The sequence below is a fragment of the Raphanus sativus genome, chromosome 2 (assembly GCF_000801105.2).
Source record: "Raphanus sativus cultivar WK10039 chromosome 2, ASM80110v3, whole genome shotgun sequence".
Taxonomy (NCBI): domain Eukaryota; kingdom Viridiplantae; phylum Streptophyta; class Magnoliopsida; order Brassicales; family Brassicaceae; genus Raphanus; species Raphanus sativus.
The window spans coordinates 21,284,502-21,304,380 of record NC_079512.1 but is presented as its reverse complement, the minus strand read 5'-3'; the positions used below and the strand labels follow the sequence as shown (position 1 = coordinate 21,304,380).

The window sequence follows — 19,879 nt, the reverse complement described above, 5'->3', positions numbered from 1 at the left end:
TAATCTATCTCAACCAAGATATTCAAAACGTAGACTTCTTGATTGAGATAGATTAACCATATCCATGGTTTATGGACATTAATAAGCTGGACATAAAACAGGTCTTGGACTCTTGGTGAGAAGAAAAACATAAATTTAGATCATCTATCTGTATCGGTGGAATTTCTCAAATAAGTTTATAATCCAAAAAAAAAAAGTTTATAATCCAATTAATATTAATATTTATAATTACTTATTCAATCAAGGTTTACTAAATTTACAGCTGTACCATTACAAATAAACATATGCTATTAGAATGAAAAGAGTTTGGATTTTTTTCCAAGTTTGGAGATGCTTACTCTAGATCTTGTTTCATAGAGCAAGTCCAACAATGATATTTAAAAAAAAAATTCCTATTAAAAATTAAAAATAAATCATGTATGTATAAAAATAATCTAAAATCACGTAGGAGAAAAAGGGAGAGTTCTATGCAAAAAGTTTTTAGATACTAATTCTACATGTGTCATTTATTTGTTGGCTTTTATATTTAAGAAAATTAAAAATATTAATTTTATATAAAAACTTTTTTTAACTATCTTAGAATTCTGGCAATCTCTCATTGTTGATGCTGCAATTTGTAATTTTTAAGATATTCTTTCTCATCACTGCAGTACAAATATTTTAAGAGTTTGCCCATCAAGTGTTTCTCATTGAAGTTCTTAAATTATAAATATATTAAAATAATGAAAAAGGAGTAAAAAAATAGAAATATGATGCTTAAATATAAACATCCAAAATCGCTTCTAATATTGAGTTGTCATATGTCAACGGTTAATTGGTTATTTTTCTTAACATAAATAAATTTAAATTACAAAATTATACATTGACTAAATTATTATTACTTTTGAGATTAGAACCTGATTTTGAGATATTTACCGTTGATGTTGTTTTAAATATCTCACTAGATTTTAATCCGCATTTTGGAAGCGCGAAATTTTCTTTAAAAAAAAAAATTCTTATTTATAAGATATAGAAATATATTTGGTAACTATAAGATTATGTGTTTTAAAATTTTGCAACTTAATACATTTACATTAGTTGTGTCTTAGTGTTTTCATATCCAATCTAAATCCGCAGCGCGGACAAATCGCTAAATAAAATAATCCGTATATAATTAATTTTGGATTTTAAGTAAAATTCCGCTATTTGAAAACACGATTAAACCCTTCTATAATCCAAAACCGCTATGAAACTAATCATCTGCCCTATTGTCCTTGAAACATGAATGAGGTTAGTTGTTAAAACGTCACCGTTATCGTCTCTCAGTAATTTTATCACCCAATGATCCATATTTTGACAAGGCTATTTCAGTAACGAGTTTTCACCGACCCGATTATTCCGGAGAACCAGGACCAAAACCGTAGTTTGCGTACAGGTTTGGCTGTAATTTATTCCCTAGTCCAAAAATAGGTGTACACTTGTCATCATACCCTTAGATATAGGTTCCAGCGAAAACGAGAACAACCAAGGATCTGTTAGCATTCGAGCGATATAAAGGAAAGCTCATTTGATATTTTCAGAAATTTTGAACCTAATCAGAACGGGTTCTTCAGGATCTCTTCGTCGTTGAATCCACCAGGTGAGTGATTACCTTTTGTTATTTGGCATTTTAGTATCAGTTTTGGTTTACTTCCATCGAAATTGTTAAGACACACCGAAATGTCTAGTACGTTTTTAGAATACTTTACTTGAATGTGTTTTATATCATTTAAGTTTTTATTAAAAAAGGTGTTGTAAATCATTTTCATTTAACAGGGCTCGTTATATGAAACATTCTTTGGGGGTTTTCATGGCATAAATGATTGATAACGAATTGAATATTATGGATTTAGGAATAGTCTTTTGGAACAGATTTAGGAATAGTTTAATGAAATTTATAATCGAAAAAGTATTGAACGTGGCCATAGATACTATGTTCAATATGAATTTACGTGGCCATGGATTCGGTTATAAACATATTCACTTCTACGAGAATTATTTTTGCGACCCAAAATGTTTTTGTCACTGGTCTTGATTTATATACAGATAGTACTTCAAGATGGCTGACGGTGAAGACATTCAACCACTTGTTTGTGATAATGGAACTGGAATGGTTAAGGTAAAGTTTCTATAAATGTTATGTGTCGCATAAATATACCATAAAATATGCTTAAGCAAGATATTATGGTCTAGGCGGGGTTTGCGGGTGATGATGCACCAAGAGCGGTTTTCCCGAGCATTGTAGGCCGCCCTCGTCACACGGGTGTGATGGTTGGGATGGGACAAAAGGATGCTTATGTTGGAGACGAGGCTCAGTCAAAACGTGGTATCTTGACTCTCAAATACCCCATTGAGCATGGAATTGTTAACAATTGGGATGACATGGAGAAGATTTGGCATCACACTTTCTATAACGAGCTTCGTGTCGCCCCTGAAGAACATCCAGTTCTCTTAACCGAAGCTCCTCTTAATCCAAAAGCTAACCGTGAGAAGATGACTCAGATCATGTTTGAGACATTCAATGCTCCAGCTATGTATGTTGCCATTCAAGCTGTTCTCTCACTCTATGCCAGTGGTCGTACAACTGGTAATTAATTTTCTGAACCATTGCATTAGTTCAGTTAGGTTTATGCTTGATGAATTCACTATTGATTTGGTTGGTCCTCGGCTAGGGCATTGAACCAGTCTGTTCTGTATTGAAAAAAACTTTATATTGTATTTTATTTCTAGTGCATATAAATTACAGTGATCTTAGGTTTATTTGGTTTTGTTACATACGTTTGGTTTTAGTCTGGTATTTCGTTTAGCTTAATACTAATTCCAGTATACTTGATTATTTTCTATTTGCTCTATTTATGTTTTGGCTTGGATAAAAACATTGTAACTGTTCAGTCAGATATGGATTTTTTTTTAAATCAAACTCGGTTTTAATGGTCACACTAATTGGTTCTTTTGCAATTGGTGGGTTAGGTATTGTTTTGGACTCTGGAGATGGTGTGAGCCACACGGTACCAATCTACGAGGGTTACGCTCTTCCACACGCAATCTTACGTCTTGACCTAGCGGGTCGTGACCTAACCGACTACCTTATGAAAATCCTGACAGAGCGTGGCTACTCTTTCACCACGAGTGCTGAACGTGAAATCGTTAGAGACATGAAAGAGAAGCTCTCTTACATTGCTTTAGATTACGAACAAGAGCTAGAGACTTCCAACACAAGCTCTTCAGTTGAAAAAAGCTTCGAGCTACCTGACGGACAAGTGATAACTATTGGAGCAGAGCGGTTCCGGTGTCCAGAAGTTCTGTTTCAGCCATCACTGATTGGAATGGAAAATCCAGGAATCCATGAAACCACATATAATTCTATCATGAAATGTGATGTGGATATTAGGAAAGATTTGTATGGGAACATTGTGCTAAGTGGTGGAACCACAATGTTTGGTGGGATTGGTGATAGAATGAGCAAAGAGATTACGGCCTTGGCTCCTAGTAGTATGAAGATTAAGGTCGTGGCTCCACCAGAAAGGAAGTACAGTGTTTGGATCGGTGGTTCTATATTGGCTTCACTCAGTACTTTCCAACAGGTGAAAACATAACATAATTAACATTTTTAATATTAACATTTTTAATAATTTCTCTGTGATCTAAATATTGCAATTTAATTTATAGATGTGGATTGCAAAAGCGGAGTACGATGAATCTGGACCATCAATTGTGCATAGAAAGTGTTTCTAATCAAACAACTCATGCGAATGATATCCGAAGTGAAAGAAAAAACGTTGTCAAAAAAAAACTTAAAACATTTCGATCTTTTCTACCAATTGCAATTTTTGTTTAGTTACATTTTTATGCAAATTGTTCTTTGTAATTTTGTTTCGAAGCAACTTAACCAATGTCAGTAAAATTCTTTAATAATTATGTATACCATATCAATAGTGTTTCTTTTTATTGTCATTCTGATTTTGATTAATCTCTTCATTTATTTTTTTCCTCGTATAATTTTCAAAATTTTCCCCTCCTACTGTACTTACAACTACGTTGTGAATTTGCAAGAATATAACTAAAAGAAGATTAACTTGATACAAATATCATGTCAAGAATTGAAGAGTAAGAGTTAACAAACACTCAATCATCTTTTTACAGTTTTTTTTTGTTAAAAGACGGACTAAACCCATATCTATTAAAAACAAATATCCAATCTCTAGATGAGAGATGTAGTCCACAACGAATTCTCTCATGGATATTTATACGGATCCGCAGCTTTGGTGAAAATAATGTGACCTAATTTCTGCAAGGATCGAACTGAAATATATTTGCATCCAAAATCCGTCCACTACTAGACCACAAGATTCTGTTCGTCCATTTACAGTTTCAAAACTTAGATACTTAAAGAATTAGAGTTTTCGTTAAACAAGAAAACCGTGGTCTCCAAACTCAAACCATATGACTTGTGGACCAGCTGGAATTCTAATATTTTGTTAGAACATCTTCGGCTTCATTCTATATGTACTTCTATAATAATACTTAGAGATAAATTTATTTCAATTTACTTCCTTTTTTCTAAAATTAAAATTGCTATTTTTCTTTATAAATAAAGAAAGAAATAGCAATTATTTTTATTATATAACTAGAAATTATTATTTAGAAAATACATTGAAACAAACTCCACATGTATTATAAAATTTCTATAGTTTAAAGTCAAAAATAGCAAAATACATCGAAAATGGTCTAAACATTACATCCCAATTGGCTCTTGTTATTATTATCTTTTTTTTTTGGTTGGTACGTGACATTGTGAAACGAGGACGGTTCGGTACAGTGCGGATAGTAATAGTTGTAATACAGATAAGAGAGTGATATAGTATTCGATTTCGGGTTTAACTTTGACCCAACTCGAAACCCAGAGAAAACAGAAACGACGAATCACAATCGAAACATTACCTTAACTCCTATGTCAATCTCGGATCGCGCAACCCAACCCGGATCCATCGCCGGCGATTTCCCTCCCGATCCGCTTCTCTCCACCGGCTCCTTCATCTCCTCGCCCACCACCGCCGGCGACGGAACCCTAGGAGGAGGAACGCAACCACCGATTCAGGGAGGAAGCGAAGCAATCGGGAGGTCGGATCAGGTGAATCCGTCGCCGGATAACTCGGAATCGAAGTCGCGGAAGCGTTCGGCGCCGTTAGACAACTGGCTGCCTCCTGGCTGGAGAGTTGAAGACAAGGTTCGAACCTCCGGTGCTACAGCTGGCACCGTGGACAAGGTGGATTATTTGATTGCTCTTGTCCTCTTTGGTTTAGAATTGTGGATTTACCGCTGTTACAATCAATTTTATCTGATAAGAAAGTTCTTGAATTGGTAAGGTTATAGATGTGCTGAGGCTATTATAAATGTGCTTATCGTTAGTTAGATTCCTCTGGTTATTTTGTAACGTCCAATATAGATATGACATTATATCTTTTACTTCTGGCTTTTGTAGTACTATCTCGAACCAATCACAGGGCGTAAGTTTCGGTCCAGGACCGAAGTACTGTACTACTTGGAACATGGAACCACCCCTAAGAAAGGAAGCAAGAAAGCTAAGAACACCGTTTCCAGTTCAGGCGTGAGTTCACAAGTTTGAACCTTTCACATTTTTCATACTCGTGATTACATATGGAAATCTTGTATTTGCAGCATCTGGAAGCGAAAGGAAGGAACAAGTCCAGCAGAAAGGCTAAAGAGCCGCCGCCGCCGCCATTGCCGCCATTGCCGCCATTGAAGTTTGATTTTGAGGATGCACCAGAGAAGGTAAGCTGGTGTATGGAAAACGCAGGAGAAGAAGCTTGGACACCTTTTATTGGGGACGGCAGGGTTCAAGACTCAGTGAGACGAGATTGGTGCACTGCCTTTACAGTCATCACTACCAAAAACCCAAGTAGATGATTTACAAGGTGGCGATTTTTTTGGGGGGTTGTTGCATGATATGATTGCATCTATTGAAAGATTAACGGAGATGGTAGTAGGGCTATTTTGACTGGGTGATGTTTTGCTTCACATGATTTTAGTTAAGTTGTACTGTAATATGATAATGGGATATACACATCTTTGTTTGCCTTTGGCAAGTTATGGACATCATTTTTTGACTAGTAAAAGGATGAAGACTTTATTCAGTGACGAAGCTTTTCTTCTCGGACATGGAACTTTTCAATTTTCAATAGTCTTGTACTTTTGTGTCTACGAAATGCTGAAGTAGCTCTTATATTATGTCAATGTCATTTTCAAGAACTAATGTTTGACAAGTCTTGGTTTTTTTGAAATCCCAAGGGTGAAGAAAAGTAGTGGTAAGAGCAAATCTAGAGAGATACATGATCACAGTTCAGGCAGTGTCTATTTTGTTGGAGAGCCAATAGCACAAAAAGTCTAAGATGGAAGAGCCAAAAAAGCTTGATTTTGAAGGCTATTGGTGAATAACAAACGAAAGAGATGTTGATATCCAAGCAACCCGTATAGTAATCTAGATCTTGTTTCTTGCGTTTTTGTCGCAGAGAAGAGAGGATTTACCTCAAAGAAAGTTTATTTATTTTGGAACATAAGGAAAAGGCCAACCTTATTCAACCGTTAAAGCAAGCAAGATAGTAAGTAGGCCACACAATGGATTTTCTTAATGAATCAAATAAAAAGCTTTGTCTAATCTCTAATCTAACCTCCTAGGATAGATTACGTACTCAAATTTCTTTATGGTTTTTATCTTCTTCTTTTTTTTGCCATAAAACGCTTTGTCTTAACCTATTTTGTAACCCAACTTTATATTCAAATTTTGTAAAAGAAACAAAAAAGCTTAGTGAGTGGCTCCATGTCATTCACATGGTTTTATTTGTGCAAGACTTGATTTTCTCTCATTTTCTTCTATGTGGTGATTATTACTCATATGTTTGGTTTTATTATTACTCATGAATTTTTTCTTCTATGTGGTGACTTTTTGGTGTTATTTTCATGTTGATTTTTATGGGAATTTGCGAAGATTAATCCAAACTGTTTTATTTTTATTTTTTTGCCAATAAATTTTATCTTGTCTTCAAAGAGAATATTTGAGCGGAGATAGGTTATTTGACGAGAAAATTTATATACAAGCAAAAGAAAAAAAAGTAATGCAATCTCTATAATATTATTATGTTAATCCGTGCATTCTGCAGACCAGCATATGAAATACATTATATTACCAAGAAGAGAGTAAGTGATGCGTAGAGACCCTCTTGGTATTACACTTCCATAATTTTTTGACAATCTTAGAATTCTTGGTTTCTTTAGTTATAGTGGTCAACATTAATTTGCAAGTTTAAAGTTATTTGATCTGATCTTATGGAATTACCTTACTTTTCGACACTGAATGCTTATCCGACCATAAGTTTAGTTGGTCTATATTTGCGTGCCTATATTTAACCTATTACCTTATTTATCAACTTAAAATAAATTATAAATACTATATTTTGAGTCACTGAGTCTTCAGATCCAAAAATGAATCATTTTATTATTTTTATGTTAGTTCTTGCTATGTGTTTTAGTTTTAAAGAAAGTTCTATATGCGCTCCAAACATTTTACGATTTAAAAACCAACTTGGAGCTGCTCATGTACTAACTGTAAACTGCTGGTCCAACAGAGGCGAAAACAAAGGTATCAAAAATGTATTGTTCAATGAAACATACAGCTTCATGGTTGACGAAAAAGGAAAAGGGAGAATAGTATGGAAATGTGAATTAAGGGATATAAAGAATAAGGCTCATCTTGTAATATGGAGAGCATATAGAGGAGCCTCCACTTCTCGATGTCGTCAGATACGCGAATATATCGTTGAACTTAAAGGTGTTTCATTAATGAAAAATAATAAACCGGCCAAAGAATTTTTTCATTGGACTAAATAGTGTATTTTTTCTTTTTTGTCTTCTTCTTTTAAGAATAAAAATTATTTATTTTACAGTAGTTTTCTATGAATTATTATTAATTTTATGATTTTTTTAATTTATGTAGCAAATTAATATTTTTTTTTTTTTTTTTTTTTTTCTATATATTACAGTTTATGGTTTTTATTTTCACTGGAAAGAAACAACAACCATAAATTTCACAAAAAATATTGCAGTTCACTTTATTTTATATAAAAATTAATATGTCAATTATTTAAAGAGTTGGGTTAGATTATTTTATATAAAAACAAATCAAAATCTAAATTGAAATGTTAGATTTGTAGAAAATCACAGTAGATTAGTTTTTTACATGTAATTATTTCTGGAAAAATAATGATTTCAATCAATTAAGCATAACAGAGTATATTCCTTTGTCAGATCCGAAAACATCTATATTAATAAATTAAGTGCTTTGTTTATTTCTTTCTCATTATAATTAATTAATTTTAATATTTGATTTTAAATGAAGTGGAAAAATCTACAAATAAAAAAGAAAAACAAAAATAATTAATTTATTATAAATGTAAAAACTAAATGTATAAATAAATAAAAAATATTTAATCTATAATTCATGTTTCCAAATAATCCCCATTTAATCTAGTATTCTTGTTTCCAAACATTTTAAAATTTTGTACTTCAGTTTTAACTTTTAATAGTATAGATATTTATGAGACTGAAATTTTTGTGTCTTGTATGTAAAATCATTTATATTTTCAAGCTTTCATTATATATTTTGCATCGATAAAATTACCATCAATAAACATAAACACATCAACTAATATCAGTTTTAAGACATTTTGGCTAGTTCTACGGAGTTGCTGCTACTAATTACTGATGAGTAACATCGAAACTTTTTTCTCTATTAAAAAATACATATAAATTTAACATTTATATCATGTCTTTTACAATTTTAATTCACACAATTATTATTTGTTTTTATCTATGGGAACATGCTTTAATTTCGAGATGAAAGCATGGAGGAAGACCTCTGAATCAATGACAGGATGATGTCTCCACGATGATAGCGTCGAGATCAAGGAGAAGCTTTGTTGAATTGGATTTGAGGGATAAGCTTGTGGCCGAGGATGGTAATGTGAATCTTGAAGAACACGAAATCACAAAATTCCCTACTTGAATCCGTTTGTGTTATACCTATATTTCCCAATTAAATCTTCCATAATTTGCTAATCTCTTTTTCTGTTTTTTTTGTTTCGAACAGGAAACTCCGTTGGAGATTTAGGTTAAATAAGTAAACAGTTAAATAACAAAAGACTAGGTGTTTGCCGCGATTTCCGGGAGAGTAATATTATTCGAAAAATATATATTATGTTTACAACGTTATAGTTATTGAATAATAACTAAAAATATTAAAATTTTAACTTTAAATAGTTTGATAACAGAAAAAATCAACATATATTTTTAGAAGAGATGTGAAATTTAAGATATTTCAACGACATAAATCTGAATCACTAAAAACTTCTTCTTACATGAAAACAAATATAATTGGTTTAGGTAATTGGTTACAGAATCAACTTTTATTTTATTTTGATACGTGAAAATCGTAAGTGCTCTGTCTTTTAGAGAAATAAAATCACTTTTTTAATATCTCCAAGATGATGGTCGGACGCTTCTATAGCTCCGACATCAGATTTGCTGAATTTTTTTATTTACGATTTTTATTCGTTTTATTATTTTTAACTTATTTTAAATTTAACAAAAATATAGTTGTTCTTTTATGTGTCTTTCAAAATAGTTTTCAAAATCGGTTTTGGATATGACTAAATTTAATAACATTTTATTTGTCGATATGAATAAGGTATTCAAATTTAAAAATGCTGATAATTGATTGTATAATTATTTTTCATTTAGCACTGATAAAAATAAATAAAAATCTAAAATCATTAACTATTGAAATTGTAACAATTTTTATGATTTCATTTATGAACCTGTAACAAAGTCTCTTATTAACTTTTAATATATAATAAAAAGTGTGATATAATTTTATATGTTTTTAAATCCTTATAAATATTCATTTATACAATTAAAAATATATGTGTATAACCATTTACATACAATTAGCTTCAAGTTTATAAAGTTTTGTTGTTCACCTTGTTTACAACTCTTTATTTACATGGCTTAATAGTACAATCCATAATTTAAGTGAAAAAAAATTGTACTTCAATTTAAAAGTTGAAATAGTTGATTTTATAATTAAATTTATTTTAGAATCGATAAAAAGTCAAATCCAAAATTCCTATCAAAATCATCACAATTTTTAAGATTTCACCTATAATCATAGTGTATTTCATAAAAACATAAATAAATAAATAAATAAAAAATGTGAAATATTTTTTATTTATATAAATCATTAATGATGATTTATATAAATCATTATAAATATACATTTTAGAATAATAAATAGATTTAGAAGCATTTACAAATGATCCTATAACATTTTATAAGTCTTAGAAATAATTTAATAAAAGTGTTTTAAACATTTATAAATAATTTAATAAAAGTATTATAAACTATACATGAACTCTAATAAAATGATTTTGTATGCTAGAATATAAAAGGGCAATTCTCTGAAATAACAATTTTTAAGTTTTTATCACAAAAATAGCATTCAAAAAATAAAAAGACTAAAATATCATCTTTTTGTTTTGAAAATTTTAATATTTATTTTTATTTTTAAAAATTTGAACTCATTCCTAAAACCCACCCCTTAACTATAAACCATAAGTCTTAAATTAATTAACACAAATGTTATAAATGTATATTTACCCTTCAATAAAAATAATTTGGTCATTTTCCTCTTTGTGATGCTATTTTGTGACAAAAATTTGGTTTAGTGCTATCTTTGTCTTTTTCTCAATATAAAAATGTTCTTAACAAATTTCAAAATCTTTATGAATTATTTATATATCATGTGTGGGTTTTATAAACATAAAAAGTTCTAATATGCAGTACATAAAATATTTTTTGTAAGAATATACAACCACTATATTTATTTCTGTAAAAATATTTAAGTATTTATATAATTATCGAGAAATTGCCAAAAATACCATTTTCATAGTACCACTTTTCATGTTTACACTAACCACTTTTACCACTACTTTTAATGAAGGGTTTAGATTTGAAGGTTTAGGATTTAGGGTTTAGATTTGATGTTTTAGAGTTTAAGGTATATAGTTTAGGGTTTAGAATTGAGGATTTAGGGTTTAGAGTTGAGGATTTAGGGTTTATAGTTTAGACTTTAGGGTTTAAGGTTTAGGATATTGAATTCAGGGTATATAGTTTAGGGTTTAGGGTTTAGAGTTGAAGATTTTGGGTTTAGGGTTTAGAATTAGAGGTTTAGGATTTAGAATTTGGGATTAGAATTTTGAAAAGCATATAAAAACAAAGATATAAGAGTTTTACTCATTTCAATAAATAAGGTATTTTTGAAAATGTGTCCTTAGTGGTGGTAAAGATGAACAATGGTAACTTAAAAGTGGTATTTTTGAAAATTCCCCATAATTATCTCTATAATATTATTTGAGAAGTCAGTTTCTTATGTGTCGCACTCACGTTTACTCTCACGATGGTTGATTACAGTGATACCCTTAATGAATTAAAATTATTACATTTAAATATTATTGTTGAGATATTTACTTTCTTTTTAAAAATTTACAAATAACATATATAATATAAAGGAAACATGTATAAAGTAAAAAATCAATTTAAAACGAAATATATGTATATATAATGTGATTTTATCAAAACGGAAATTTTACAAAATAGTAATATTCCATTTTAAAAAAATATATATTTTAAATAACATAAAAATACTTTTGCAGTGATAAAATATTTTCTTAGATGAAAATTTTATATTTTTATATAATGTGATTTCATAAAAGAAGTTTCACACATATAATCGTGATATAGAAAAAGAAATATTATTTATTTTAAAATATAATTTAACAATATAAAAACATATATTTTCAATGTAATAGAAGTATTTTTATATATCTATCCTTTTCTTAAGTAACATTAATTGATATATTTTTATTTGACTAAAAAAATTAATAATTAGTATTGAAATATTCTATTTATTCTTTATATTTAGTTGACTATAATATATTTCAGGTAGAGCAAACAAATATCTAAAACTGTATTTTTAATTATATAATATGACTTCTCAAATACTAGCACACTATTTTTATTGCTTATTTTTAAGAGATATTAGAAACTAAAAAAAAAAAAACTAAACATCTTTTGATCAAATAATTACAAAATATTTAAAATAACATAGCACTATATACTCTGACAAGGTAGGTATATTACATTTTATCACTATTGAAATTATTTATTTTCTTAATATTAAACTTATTTTTAAATTTTATGTTTTAATGTTTGTGAAAGTTAATATAACCATAATTAAAATACCAAGACAAATCTGAATTCTCATTTTATGATTATTTAAAATAAATTTTAGCTTAGTTACAATTCAATAAATCTAAGGAATGAATTATTTAGAATTTATAAAACATTTTAATTATTGTAATATTGATATATATTCATGAACTTTCAAAAATGTAACAGTTACTTAAATTGTAATTTCCTATTGATCATCGCTTATATCTAATATTTTTTAATAAACAATATATAATTTGATAAATACTATGAAAACACATGCACATTTAAATGATAAATAAGACTAATTTGATTTAACTTAAATATAATAAAATAATTATATTTAAGTTTGAATTTGAAAGAATATATTTAACTAAATATATTCACAGCATGAGTGACTCAACTAATTCAACTTAAATATAAAATCATAAACTTAACTGCAATAAAAATATATAATTTTAGAATAATAATTTATTTTTAAATATAGATTATAGGATAACTCAAAACATATTAACAATGAAAATAAAATATTAACCAACTGTTACAATTTAGTTATTTGGTAAAAATATAATAATATATATGCACAATATATTATCGTTATATTAATTTATGTAATTTGGAATCAGACATTTTGGTTTATTTTTATTTTAATCTAAGCACAATATATCTTGAGTTATACATAATATTCCTAAATATATTTATATATCTAAGACAAACAAACAACCTAAATATGAATAACAAAATTAAAATTTAATATATTTAGTAAAAAATATTATATTTAAATTTAGAGAAACAAATGCAATTCAATATATCCAAATGATAATTAAATTAACCGTAAAAACAATAAACCAACTAGATATAACATATCTAAAATCATGTCTAATTAAATTAATTTAATATAATTATAATTATTATAATATTATGCATAAATTTATTAATAAAATTAAAATTAAATAACAATCAATTATTATAATATATTTATTTTATAAATTTATACCCGTGCATGAGCACGGGAAAATCACCTAGTAAATAAATAATTGATAAAAATAAACAAATAGATGAAACAATATATTTCTTTCTATGATTCTACAATGAGTTATCATCAATCATTATTTTGCTATGTTATTTGTATTATTTGGCAACTTGTATTAATGGATTCAATCGTTAAGTGACTTCTCAAGATTTGTTTTCTAAAAGAAATTATTACGATTAGTAGAAATTTTGCCTTTTTAGAGATATGATGATGAATTGTATATGAAAACAAGTGACCCCCACCATCCGTCGTCAGCTGTATCACTAGTGAAGCTTACATGTCGAATCATAACAACGCAATACCCAGATATCCAAGACTATAAAAAAAAGAAACTTAACGCCATTGATCTAATCCTTTGAAAAACAAATTGTTACTTTGTTTACCAAGGGTATAGTAGAGTTTGTTTGATCACATGAATGGTACTTGTAGTAAAACTTAATTGAAAAGACAAAAGAAAAAACTGTTTCATCATATATCTGGAGCTAAACACAAGCATAAAACAAGCATCAACACCATGTGAATGAATTGATGATACAAACATGATCTACTAAAACATGTGAACTAGGTTCGCTGCGCTTAAGCTAATTTTTGGTTTGAGTTTTTGGTGGTTTCAAACCGCTCCAGCTCTTGGGTTTCTTGAAACCATCGGTTTGTCTGTTGCTGGGTGATGGTTTGTCACTGCTCCTCATGGACTTGCTTGGATGGTGTTGTTGTTCCTCAGGCTGTTTCCTTTTGAAGTCACCACCACCATTTGTTGTTTCCCGGCTTCTCTCAACCTTGTTCGGTTCACTGAAAGAGGATTACATTCGCACTGATGCATATTCTCTTAGGAAACTAATTTGTTGATAGCGGAGGGTAACAGTACCTATAAGACATCTTTCCGCCACTACTACTGCTAGAGCTTGTGGGAGGAGCATCTGTTTCCCCACCGCTGCTTATCGCCTCTTCATTTAGTTTCTAAAAGAAAGAAAGAAAGAGTTTTTTTTTTTATTATTATAGAAAAAGCCAAAAGGGAAGAGGAACATCATCAGGCATTAGCACACCACAGACACAGACCTCAATAGAGGGGTTGAAAGATTGAAACGACATGCGTCCTAACAATGCTCCTGGCTGAGGATCCCAGTCTGTTATGACCACACTGCATTGGAAATAAAAATAAAAAAAATCACACAATTCAAGATTTCAGAAAACACAACCAAACATACATGACAAAACTATAAGAACTACTGTTATGATTCATGAACACAATGAAGTAATCAATCAAGATCTCAAAAACAACAAAAACAAAACATTAATCATACAAGTAAGCTAAACGAACAAGTACCACTTCTTCTTCGCAACAACAGTTCCAAGGGAAGGTAAACTCCCGTTAGGCTCTTCATCAGTCTTCTTCTTTTTCTCCTCCTCTTTCAGAGCAGACCTTTGCATAAACTACACACATAGAGCCACCAATCACTACAAGGTCGAAAGTTTGCAACTTTGTTCCCCAAATCAACTCTATAACTTGCGCTAAGCTCTAAAGGTTAGCTTTTTTTATAGAAGGCAATCAATCATGTGTACATACTGATTGACAAAGAACATACCTTTAGGTTTCTCAGAGTGCTACTAATCTCTCTCTTCGCCATCGTATACTTACCCGGTGCCGGAGAGGAGGAGGAGGAACAACAACAACTCGAGTGTTTTCGTGTAAATTAGGTTTAATTTCTGATTTCAACAAGCCCCGTAACCGGTTCGAACCGTACCAAATTAAAAATTAAAATAATAACCAAACCGAAATCGAATTGGTTTAGTTTTATTTGGCTATAATAACAAACCAAAACCAAGTCAACATATGTCCTCTCGTTTGAGCCCCAACGATGGAGAAAGCGATGGATTATCTCGGAATCGACCTTCTCTGCGCCACCGATTCCCTCCGGCACGGCCACTTTCCGGCGAAAGACTGCCTCTTCCCTCTCCTCACGAACCTCCTCAGCTACTTCCTCGTCGCTGCTTCAATGACCGTCAAGCTTCCTCAGGTTGTTCCCAAAACTCTAATCCCCACCCCAAGATTCACATTTCGAAAAAAAAAAAAAAAAAGTCTCTAACTTTATAACTCTGTTTTTTAGATAATGAAAATCGTGGACAAGAAGAGCGTAAGAGGCCTCAGCGTCACAGCATTCGAGCTAGAAGTCGTGGGCTACACGATCTCACTCGCATACTGTCTCCACAAGAAGCTTCCCTTCTCGTCTTTCGGCGAACTCGCGTTTCTTCTGGTCCAAGCTTTGATCTTGATGGGCTGTATCTATCACTACTCCAAGCCTCTCTCTGTTTCCACTTGGGTCAGAGCGGTTGTGTACTTTGCGTTGACCCCGGCTTTGTTCGCTGGGAAGATTGATGGTTTTGTCTTTGAAGCTCTCTACGCTTCGAAGCATTTGATTTTCTTGTCTGCGAGGGTGCCTCAGATCTGGAAGAATTTCGGGAGTAAGAGTACTGGGCAGCTTAGTTTCTTGACTTGTTTGATGAACCTGGGTGGGTCAATGGCGAGGGTTTTCACTAGCGTTCAGGTGAATGCTCCGTTTAGTATGGTAGTGGGTGTTGTTCTTGCTGTTTTCACCAATGGTATTATCATGAGTCAGATTCTTTTGTATTGGAGAAGAGGAGAAGGAAAGCAAGTGAATGATAAAAAGTTGTCATGATAAAGTCATGTACTTGTTGGCTTTGTAAAAATGATTACAAAAAAAAAGAAGAAGATGTTTGGTCTCATATATTATCAATTAAATAAAACTCAATTTGTTTCATTACATTTCCATTTCACAGTTCTGTGATCTCGAAATTTTATATTTTTAAGCTACTATCAGCTTGAGAAATGTTTTTAAAGCAATTGTTTCAATGGCGACCTTTTTGCATGTATCTAATCTCCATGGCTTTGTAGGCAACAGCTTTCACATATAGCTGAGGAAGAGCTTCACGTTTGTTGTGAATGCAATATCTACCCCTTGTTCATTGTATGAGATCATAAAACACACATACGGTGTGGACACCCACACGTTTCCCGGGTTGAATATTTACGGTTGCTGTCATCTAAGAACAACTGAAATTACGTATAATGAATTTTTGGAACTTATTAAGCTTTTTTTATTAGGTAAAATGAACAAAAGAGAGAGAGAGAGAGAGACGTAGAGATTTGGTTGTGTTCATTCTGAGTTCTGAGGATTGATGTTGGTCACTTTATAAAGCGAAATGCAAGGCGCAAGTAATACCTGGAACCTGTCGTTGTTGTTGCTGCCATTTTTGAGTATATTACTCAGAAACTTGGTATAGATGAACGTAAAGGTCAAGAACACTTATTCAAAAATTAAGATGCGCCTTCTTTTATTCAGAAACTGTTTACTTTGTTCAAGATGTAACAGGCCCGCCCATAATCACTAATCAGCAGTCGGCAACATGAGCAGAATGCCTCCATCCTCAACTATTCCTCAGTTCACAAAAATATTTTATTTTGATACTTTTATTGTTACACAAAAATTGTTATTTTTGAATTTCTATACAATTTATATTTTATTTTAAATTTCATATTAATTACAAAATACATTGATTTTATAAATAATTTACCTATCTTGAATATTATTGATTAAAAAACGTGTAACTATAACGACTTAAATATTCTAGTCATTTTTAATATATATGAAAACTGTCTAAATGACACTAAGTAAAATTTAATCATTTGTTTTCTAGATTTTATTTGCGATAATCGTGGTATGATCCCAAAGCTTTTTAAACTTAAAGACTAATCACCACGAAACCCGAGGTTCGGAGGATCCTTGTTTTCCTACAACTTAGGATGTTCTAGTGGGTAAGAAAAATCAAACTTAAGGCGGTATTCACGGTTTTAAACTTTTTACCACTAGGCCACCACTTGGTTTTTCTAGTTAACGAAAGTGTTACAAAAGCATAGAATACATGTTTTTATTGTTCAAATACATAGAGACCTTGTATATCAACCGTTGCAGCAACAATAAACGGTGTATTTCTTGGATACTGTTATTTTATTATTCATTATTTATATATGTAAACTTTTTAGGAAAGTAAAAATAAACATGTTAAATTAGTTAAGCTTGAACATAAGTTTCAATCGAGATCTGTGTAGCGTAACCAATTCTTTCAGATTTTTTGTTCATGTTGTTGTTAATGGATTCCGACCATAACTCCGGGAATGCTTCTTTCATGTTGTGAATGCTTTTTAACGCATGATCACTTCCTTCCACTTTTTCCGATTTACCAACCTAAAATATATTTCAAAATTATGTTTTCGATCGATTAGTTATGTTTTTAAAAGTTTGGTTATACATGCACGTCTTCAACACATGTTTGAGAGATAATAAAATCGGTTTTAGTTGGTTTGGTTCAAGATTTTATCCCACTCTTACCAGGACTGTATGGAGACCCATGGCTTTTCCTGTTTGGATGTTACGGACGCTGTCGTCGAAGAACAACTGAACCAAGATTCATTAATAACATTAATTAAAGATAAGATAGAAGTTTGTTTGTATATAGTTACTGATTAATTAGTTCTTGAAGCTTACGGTTGTGTTAGGATTGAGCTGTGCAATGTTGAAGGCTTTCTCAAAAGCAATCTCTGCTGGTTTACAGACAACCGGGATCTCAGGAAGGTAATCTAAAGTCTCATTGATCTTAGGGTTTAAGGTCTCGAAACTTATGATTTTCTCAAAACAATCTTCGATGCCGAGCCTCTTTAGAGCCTTGGTCACATGAGCCTCATCTCCGTTCGAGAAAACCTTAACACAAGAAAAACATAACCCATAATTAGACTAATATATATATATATATATATATATATATATTTGTAAACTTAAATTAAGCAAAAAGATATACGTACCAATTTTCGCAAAGGTAGAGTAAGGAGGAGATTTCTCAGAACCCAGTCCGGTTTAAGGTTCTCATAAGGTAATCTTCCATGAACAAAACTGTGATACTCATCATTGTCGAATTCATAACCAACAGCCTGCATTAATTATCAGTTTAGTTAACCAATAAATCATGCATTGTCATGCGATTAATTATATGGTGGTGAAATTGTGTATATATATGCATGATTCTAGTGATAAATCAATTTTGGTCAACATAATGGTAAATTAATTACCTTTAGACCAGCCATTGAAGTTCCATACTTTTTGTAGAGAATTTGTTTAGTTCAACAACTCCTTCTTCATCTATTCCAAGCTTTTCAACCATGAATTCTGCACAAGAGAAGGGTAATTGGTTTATTTTAAAGATTTTTTCCCTCTATATGAAATAGTAAATATATTAATTGTGAAATTTGAAGGAAAACTATATATTTATATACCTATGATGTTGTTGGCGCATGCTTGTGATAAACCAGAGCTTAGAGGATAAAGAGTATCATCCAAATCTATATATTGGAAACAAACAAAAAGACAGATCAATAAATATTACTTACAATTTTTTCATGTTTATATAGAAAACACATTTTACAAAGCACTTCTTACCAAAGAGGAGACAGTCATATCTTGGTGTGGAGCTATTCACGAATTCCATTTTCCAGAAAACTGCAAGATCTCGTGGTTTAAAAGAAGTTACTTCAAACAAAAGAAGAGATGAAATAATAGACGGAGAGAAACGATGATGAAGAAAAACTATTTGATGAAGAGAAGAAGAGAGTGCAGATATGATTATATAAGAAACAGCTAAACGCGTGCAGCTAAACTCACTATTAATGAACAGACGACAGGTACTCTATATTCTTTGTTTATTTTTTTTTTTTTTTTTTTTTTTTTTTTTTAAATATATATTATAAATCAACCCGTAAACGGGAAATAGTTTTGGTTACATGCTTGATTCAAACAAAAGCTTCCAAGTCTACGTATTACAAGAAATAGCTTCGCCCACCCACTTAACCCGGCACAATCCGCTAATCTGATTTTAGTAAACATTAGAAATCGATTTCTGTTCTCAACCCTCGACGATAACCACGGAAAAGTGAGGTTCTCCTTGTTTCCATGGATGTCGGGAATTCTCGTGTCGTCTACGGAGTAGCTAGATCTCGATGATCTCCTCGAAGCTTATAATCGTCACCTCCTTGCGCACAGACGCTATCGAAGAAGGGAAATAGAGCACATACCATTGAAAATTGATCCATGTCCCTCTGTACAATCTCCAAAAGCGCCCAACCGATCAATGGCATAGAGAAACAAAGTCTCCACACCAAGAGCAGTACGAAAAACTTGGGAATGAGAAGGAAGCTGCACGTATATCAGAACTGCTCGGAGACCTGCAAAAAGCATTAGTGATGCTAACACTACCGAGAGCAACCAAGGGGACGCCCCGGTATCGGGATGTGCGCAACACCGTCTGGAGTCACCGACAATACCAAAGAAACCCGCAGACCACACGAGCCTTTAGCACCATCGCCAAACGTCGCCTTAGAGAACCTAAAGCGAACAGCTTTATCACTGCCGGAGATTGCGACCG

At 31.4% G+C, this 19,879-nt stretch overlaps 5 protein-coding genes across 5 annotated transcripts; 3 read left to right on the top strand and 2 right to left on the bottom strand.

The window, feature by feature from the left end:
- Window positions 1–1,263: 1,263 nt before the first annotated feature.
- Window positions 1,264–3,958, top strand: LOC108839632 (actin-12-like). The gene is made up of 5 exons (XM_018612387.2): window positions 1,264–1,618; window positions 2,065–2,137; window positions 2,212–2,605; window positions 2,989–3,602; window positions 3,688–3,958. Exons 2-5 carry the CDS (start codon window positions 2,078–2,080, stop codon window positions 3,751–3,753), a joined length of 1,134 nt encoding a protein of 377 aa, XP_018467889.1. The 5' UTR covers window positions 1,264–1,618; window positions 2,065–2,077; the 3' UTR covers window positions 3,754–3,958.
- Window positions 3,959–4,869: 911 nt separating this feature from the next.
- On the top strand, window positions 4,870–6,173 carry LOC108825493 (methyl-CpG-binding domain-containing protein 6). Its single transcript, XM_018598794.2, has 3 exons — window positions 4,870–5,284; window positions 5,501–5,626; window positions 5,698–6,173. The coding sequence occupies exons 1-3, from the start codon at window positions 4,970–4,972 to the stop codon at window positions 5,944–5,946; spliced, it is 690 nt and encodes a 229-aa protein (XP_018454296.1). The 5' UTR covers window positions 4,870–4,969; the 3' UTR covers window positions 5,947–6,173.
- Window positions 6,174–13,807: 7,634 nt separating this feature from the next.
- On the bottom strand, window positions 13,808–15,245 carry LOC108843326 (uncharacterized). The gene is made up of 5 exons (XM_018616504.2): window positions 14,974–15,245; window positions 14,715–14,821; window positions 14,447–14,528; window positions 14,256–14,347; window positions 13,808–14,179 (listed from the first exon to the last, which is right to left on the bottom strand). Exons 1-5 carry the CDS (start codon window positions 15,013–15,015, stop codon window positions 13,972–13,974), a joined length of 531 nt encoding a protein of 176 aa, XP_018472006.1. The 5' UTR covers window positions 15,016–15,245; the 3' UTR covers window positions 13,808–13,971.
- A 1-nt stretch (window position 15,246) lies between these two features.
- Window positions 15,247–16,167, top strand: LOC108843325 (mannose-P-dolichol utilization defect 1 protein homolog 1). Its single transcript, XM_018616503.2, has 2 exons — window positions 15,247–15,405; window positions 15,496–16,167. The coding sequence occupies exons 1-2, from the start codon at window positions 15,247–15,249 to the stop codon at window positions 16,063–16,065; spliced, it is 729 nt and encodes a 242-aa protein (XP_018472005.2). The 3' UTR covers window positions 16,066–16,167.
- Window positions 16,168–17,219: 1,052 nt separating this feature from the next.
- On the bottom strand, window positions 17,220–19,091 carry LOC108843324 (suppressor of disruption of TFIIS). Its single transcript, XM_018616502.2, is given in 8 exon segments — window positions 17,220–17,652; window positions 17,797–17,862; window positions 17,953–18,165; window positions 18,267–18,392; window positions 18,531–18,574; window positions 18,577–18,627; window positions 18,735–18,800; window positions 18,898–19,091. Coding segments are annotated over 8 exon segments (789 nt in total). The 5' UTR covers window positions 18,947–19,091; the 3' UTR covers window positions 17,220–17,478.
- Window positions 19,092–19,879: the final 788 nt, after the last annotated feature.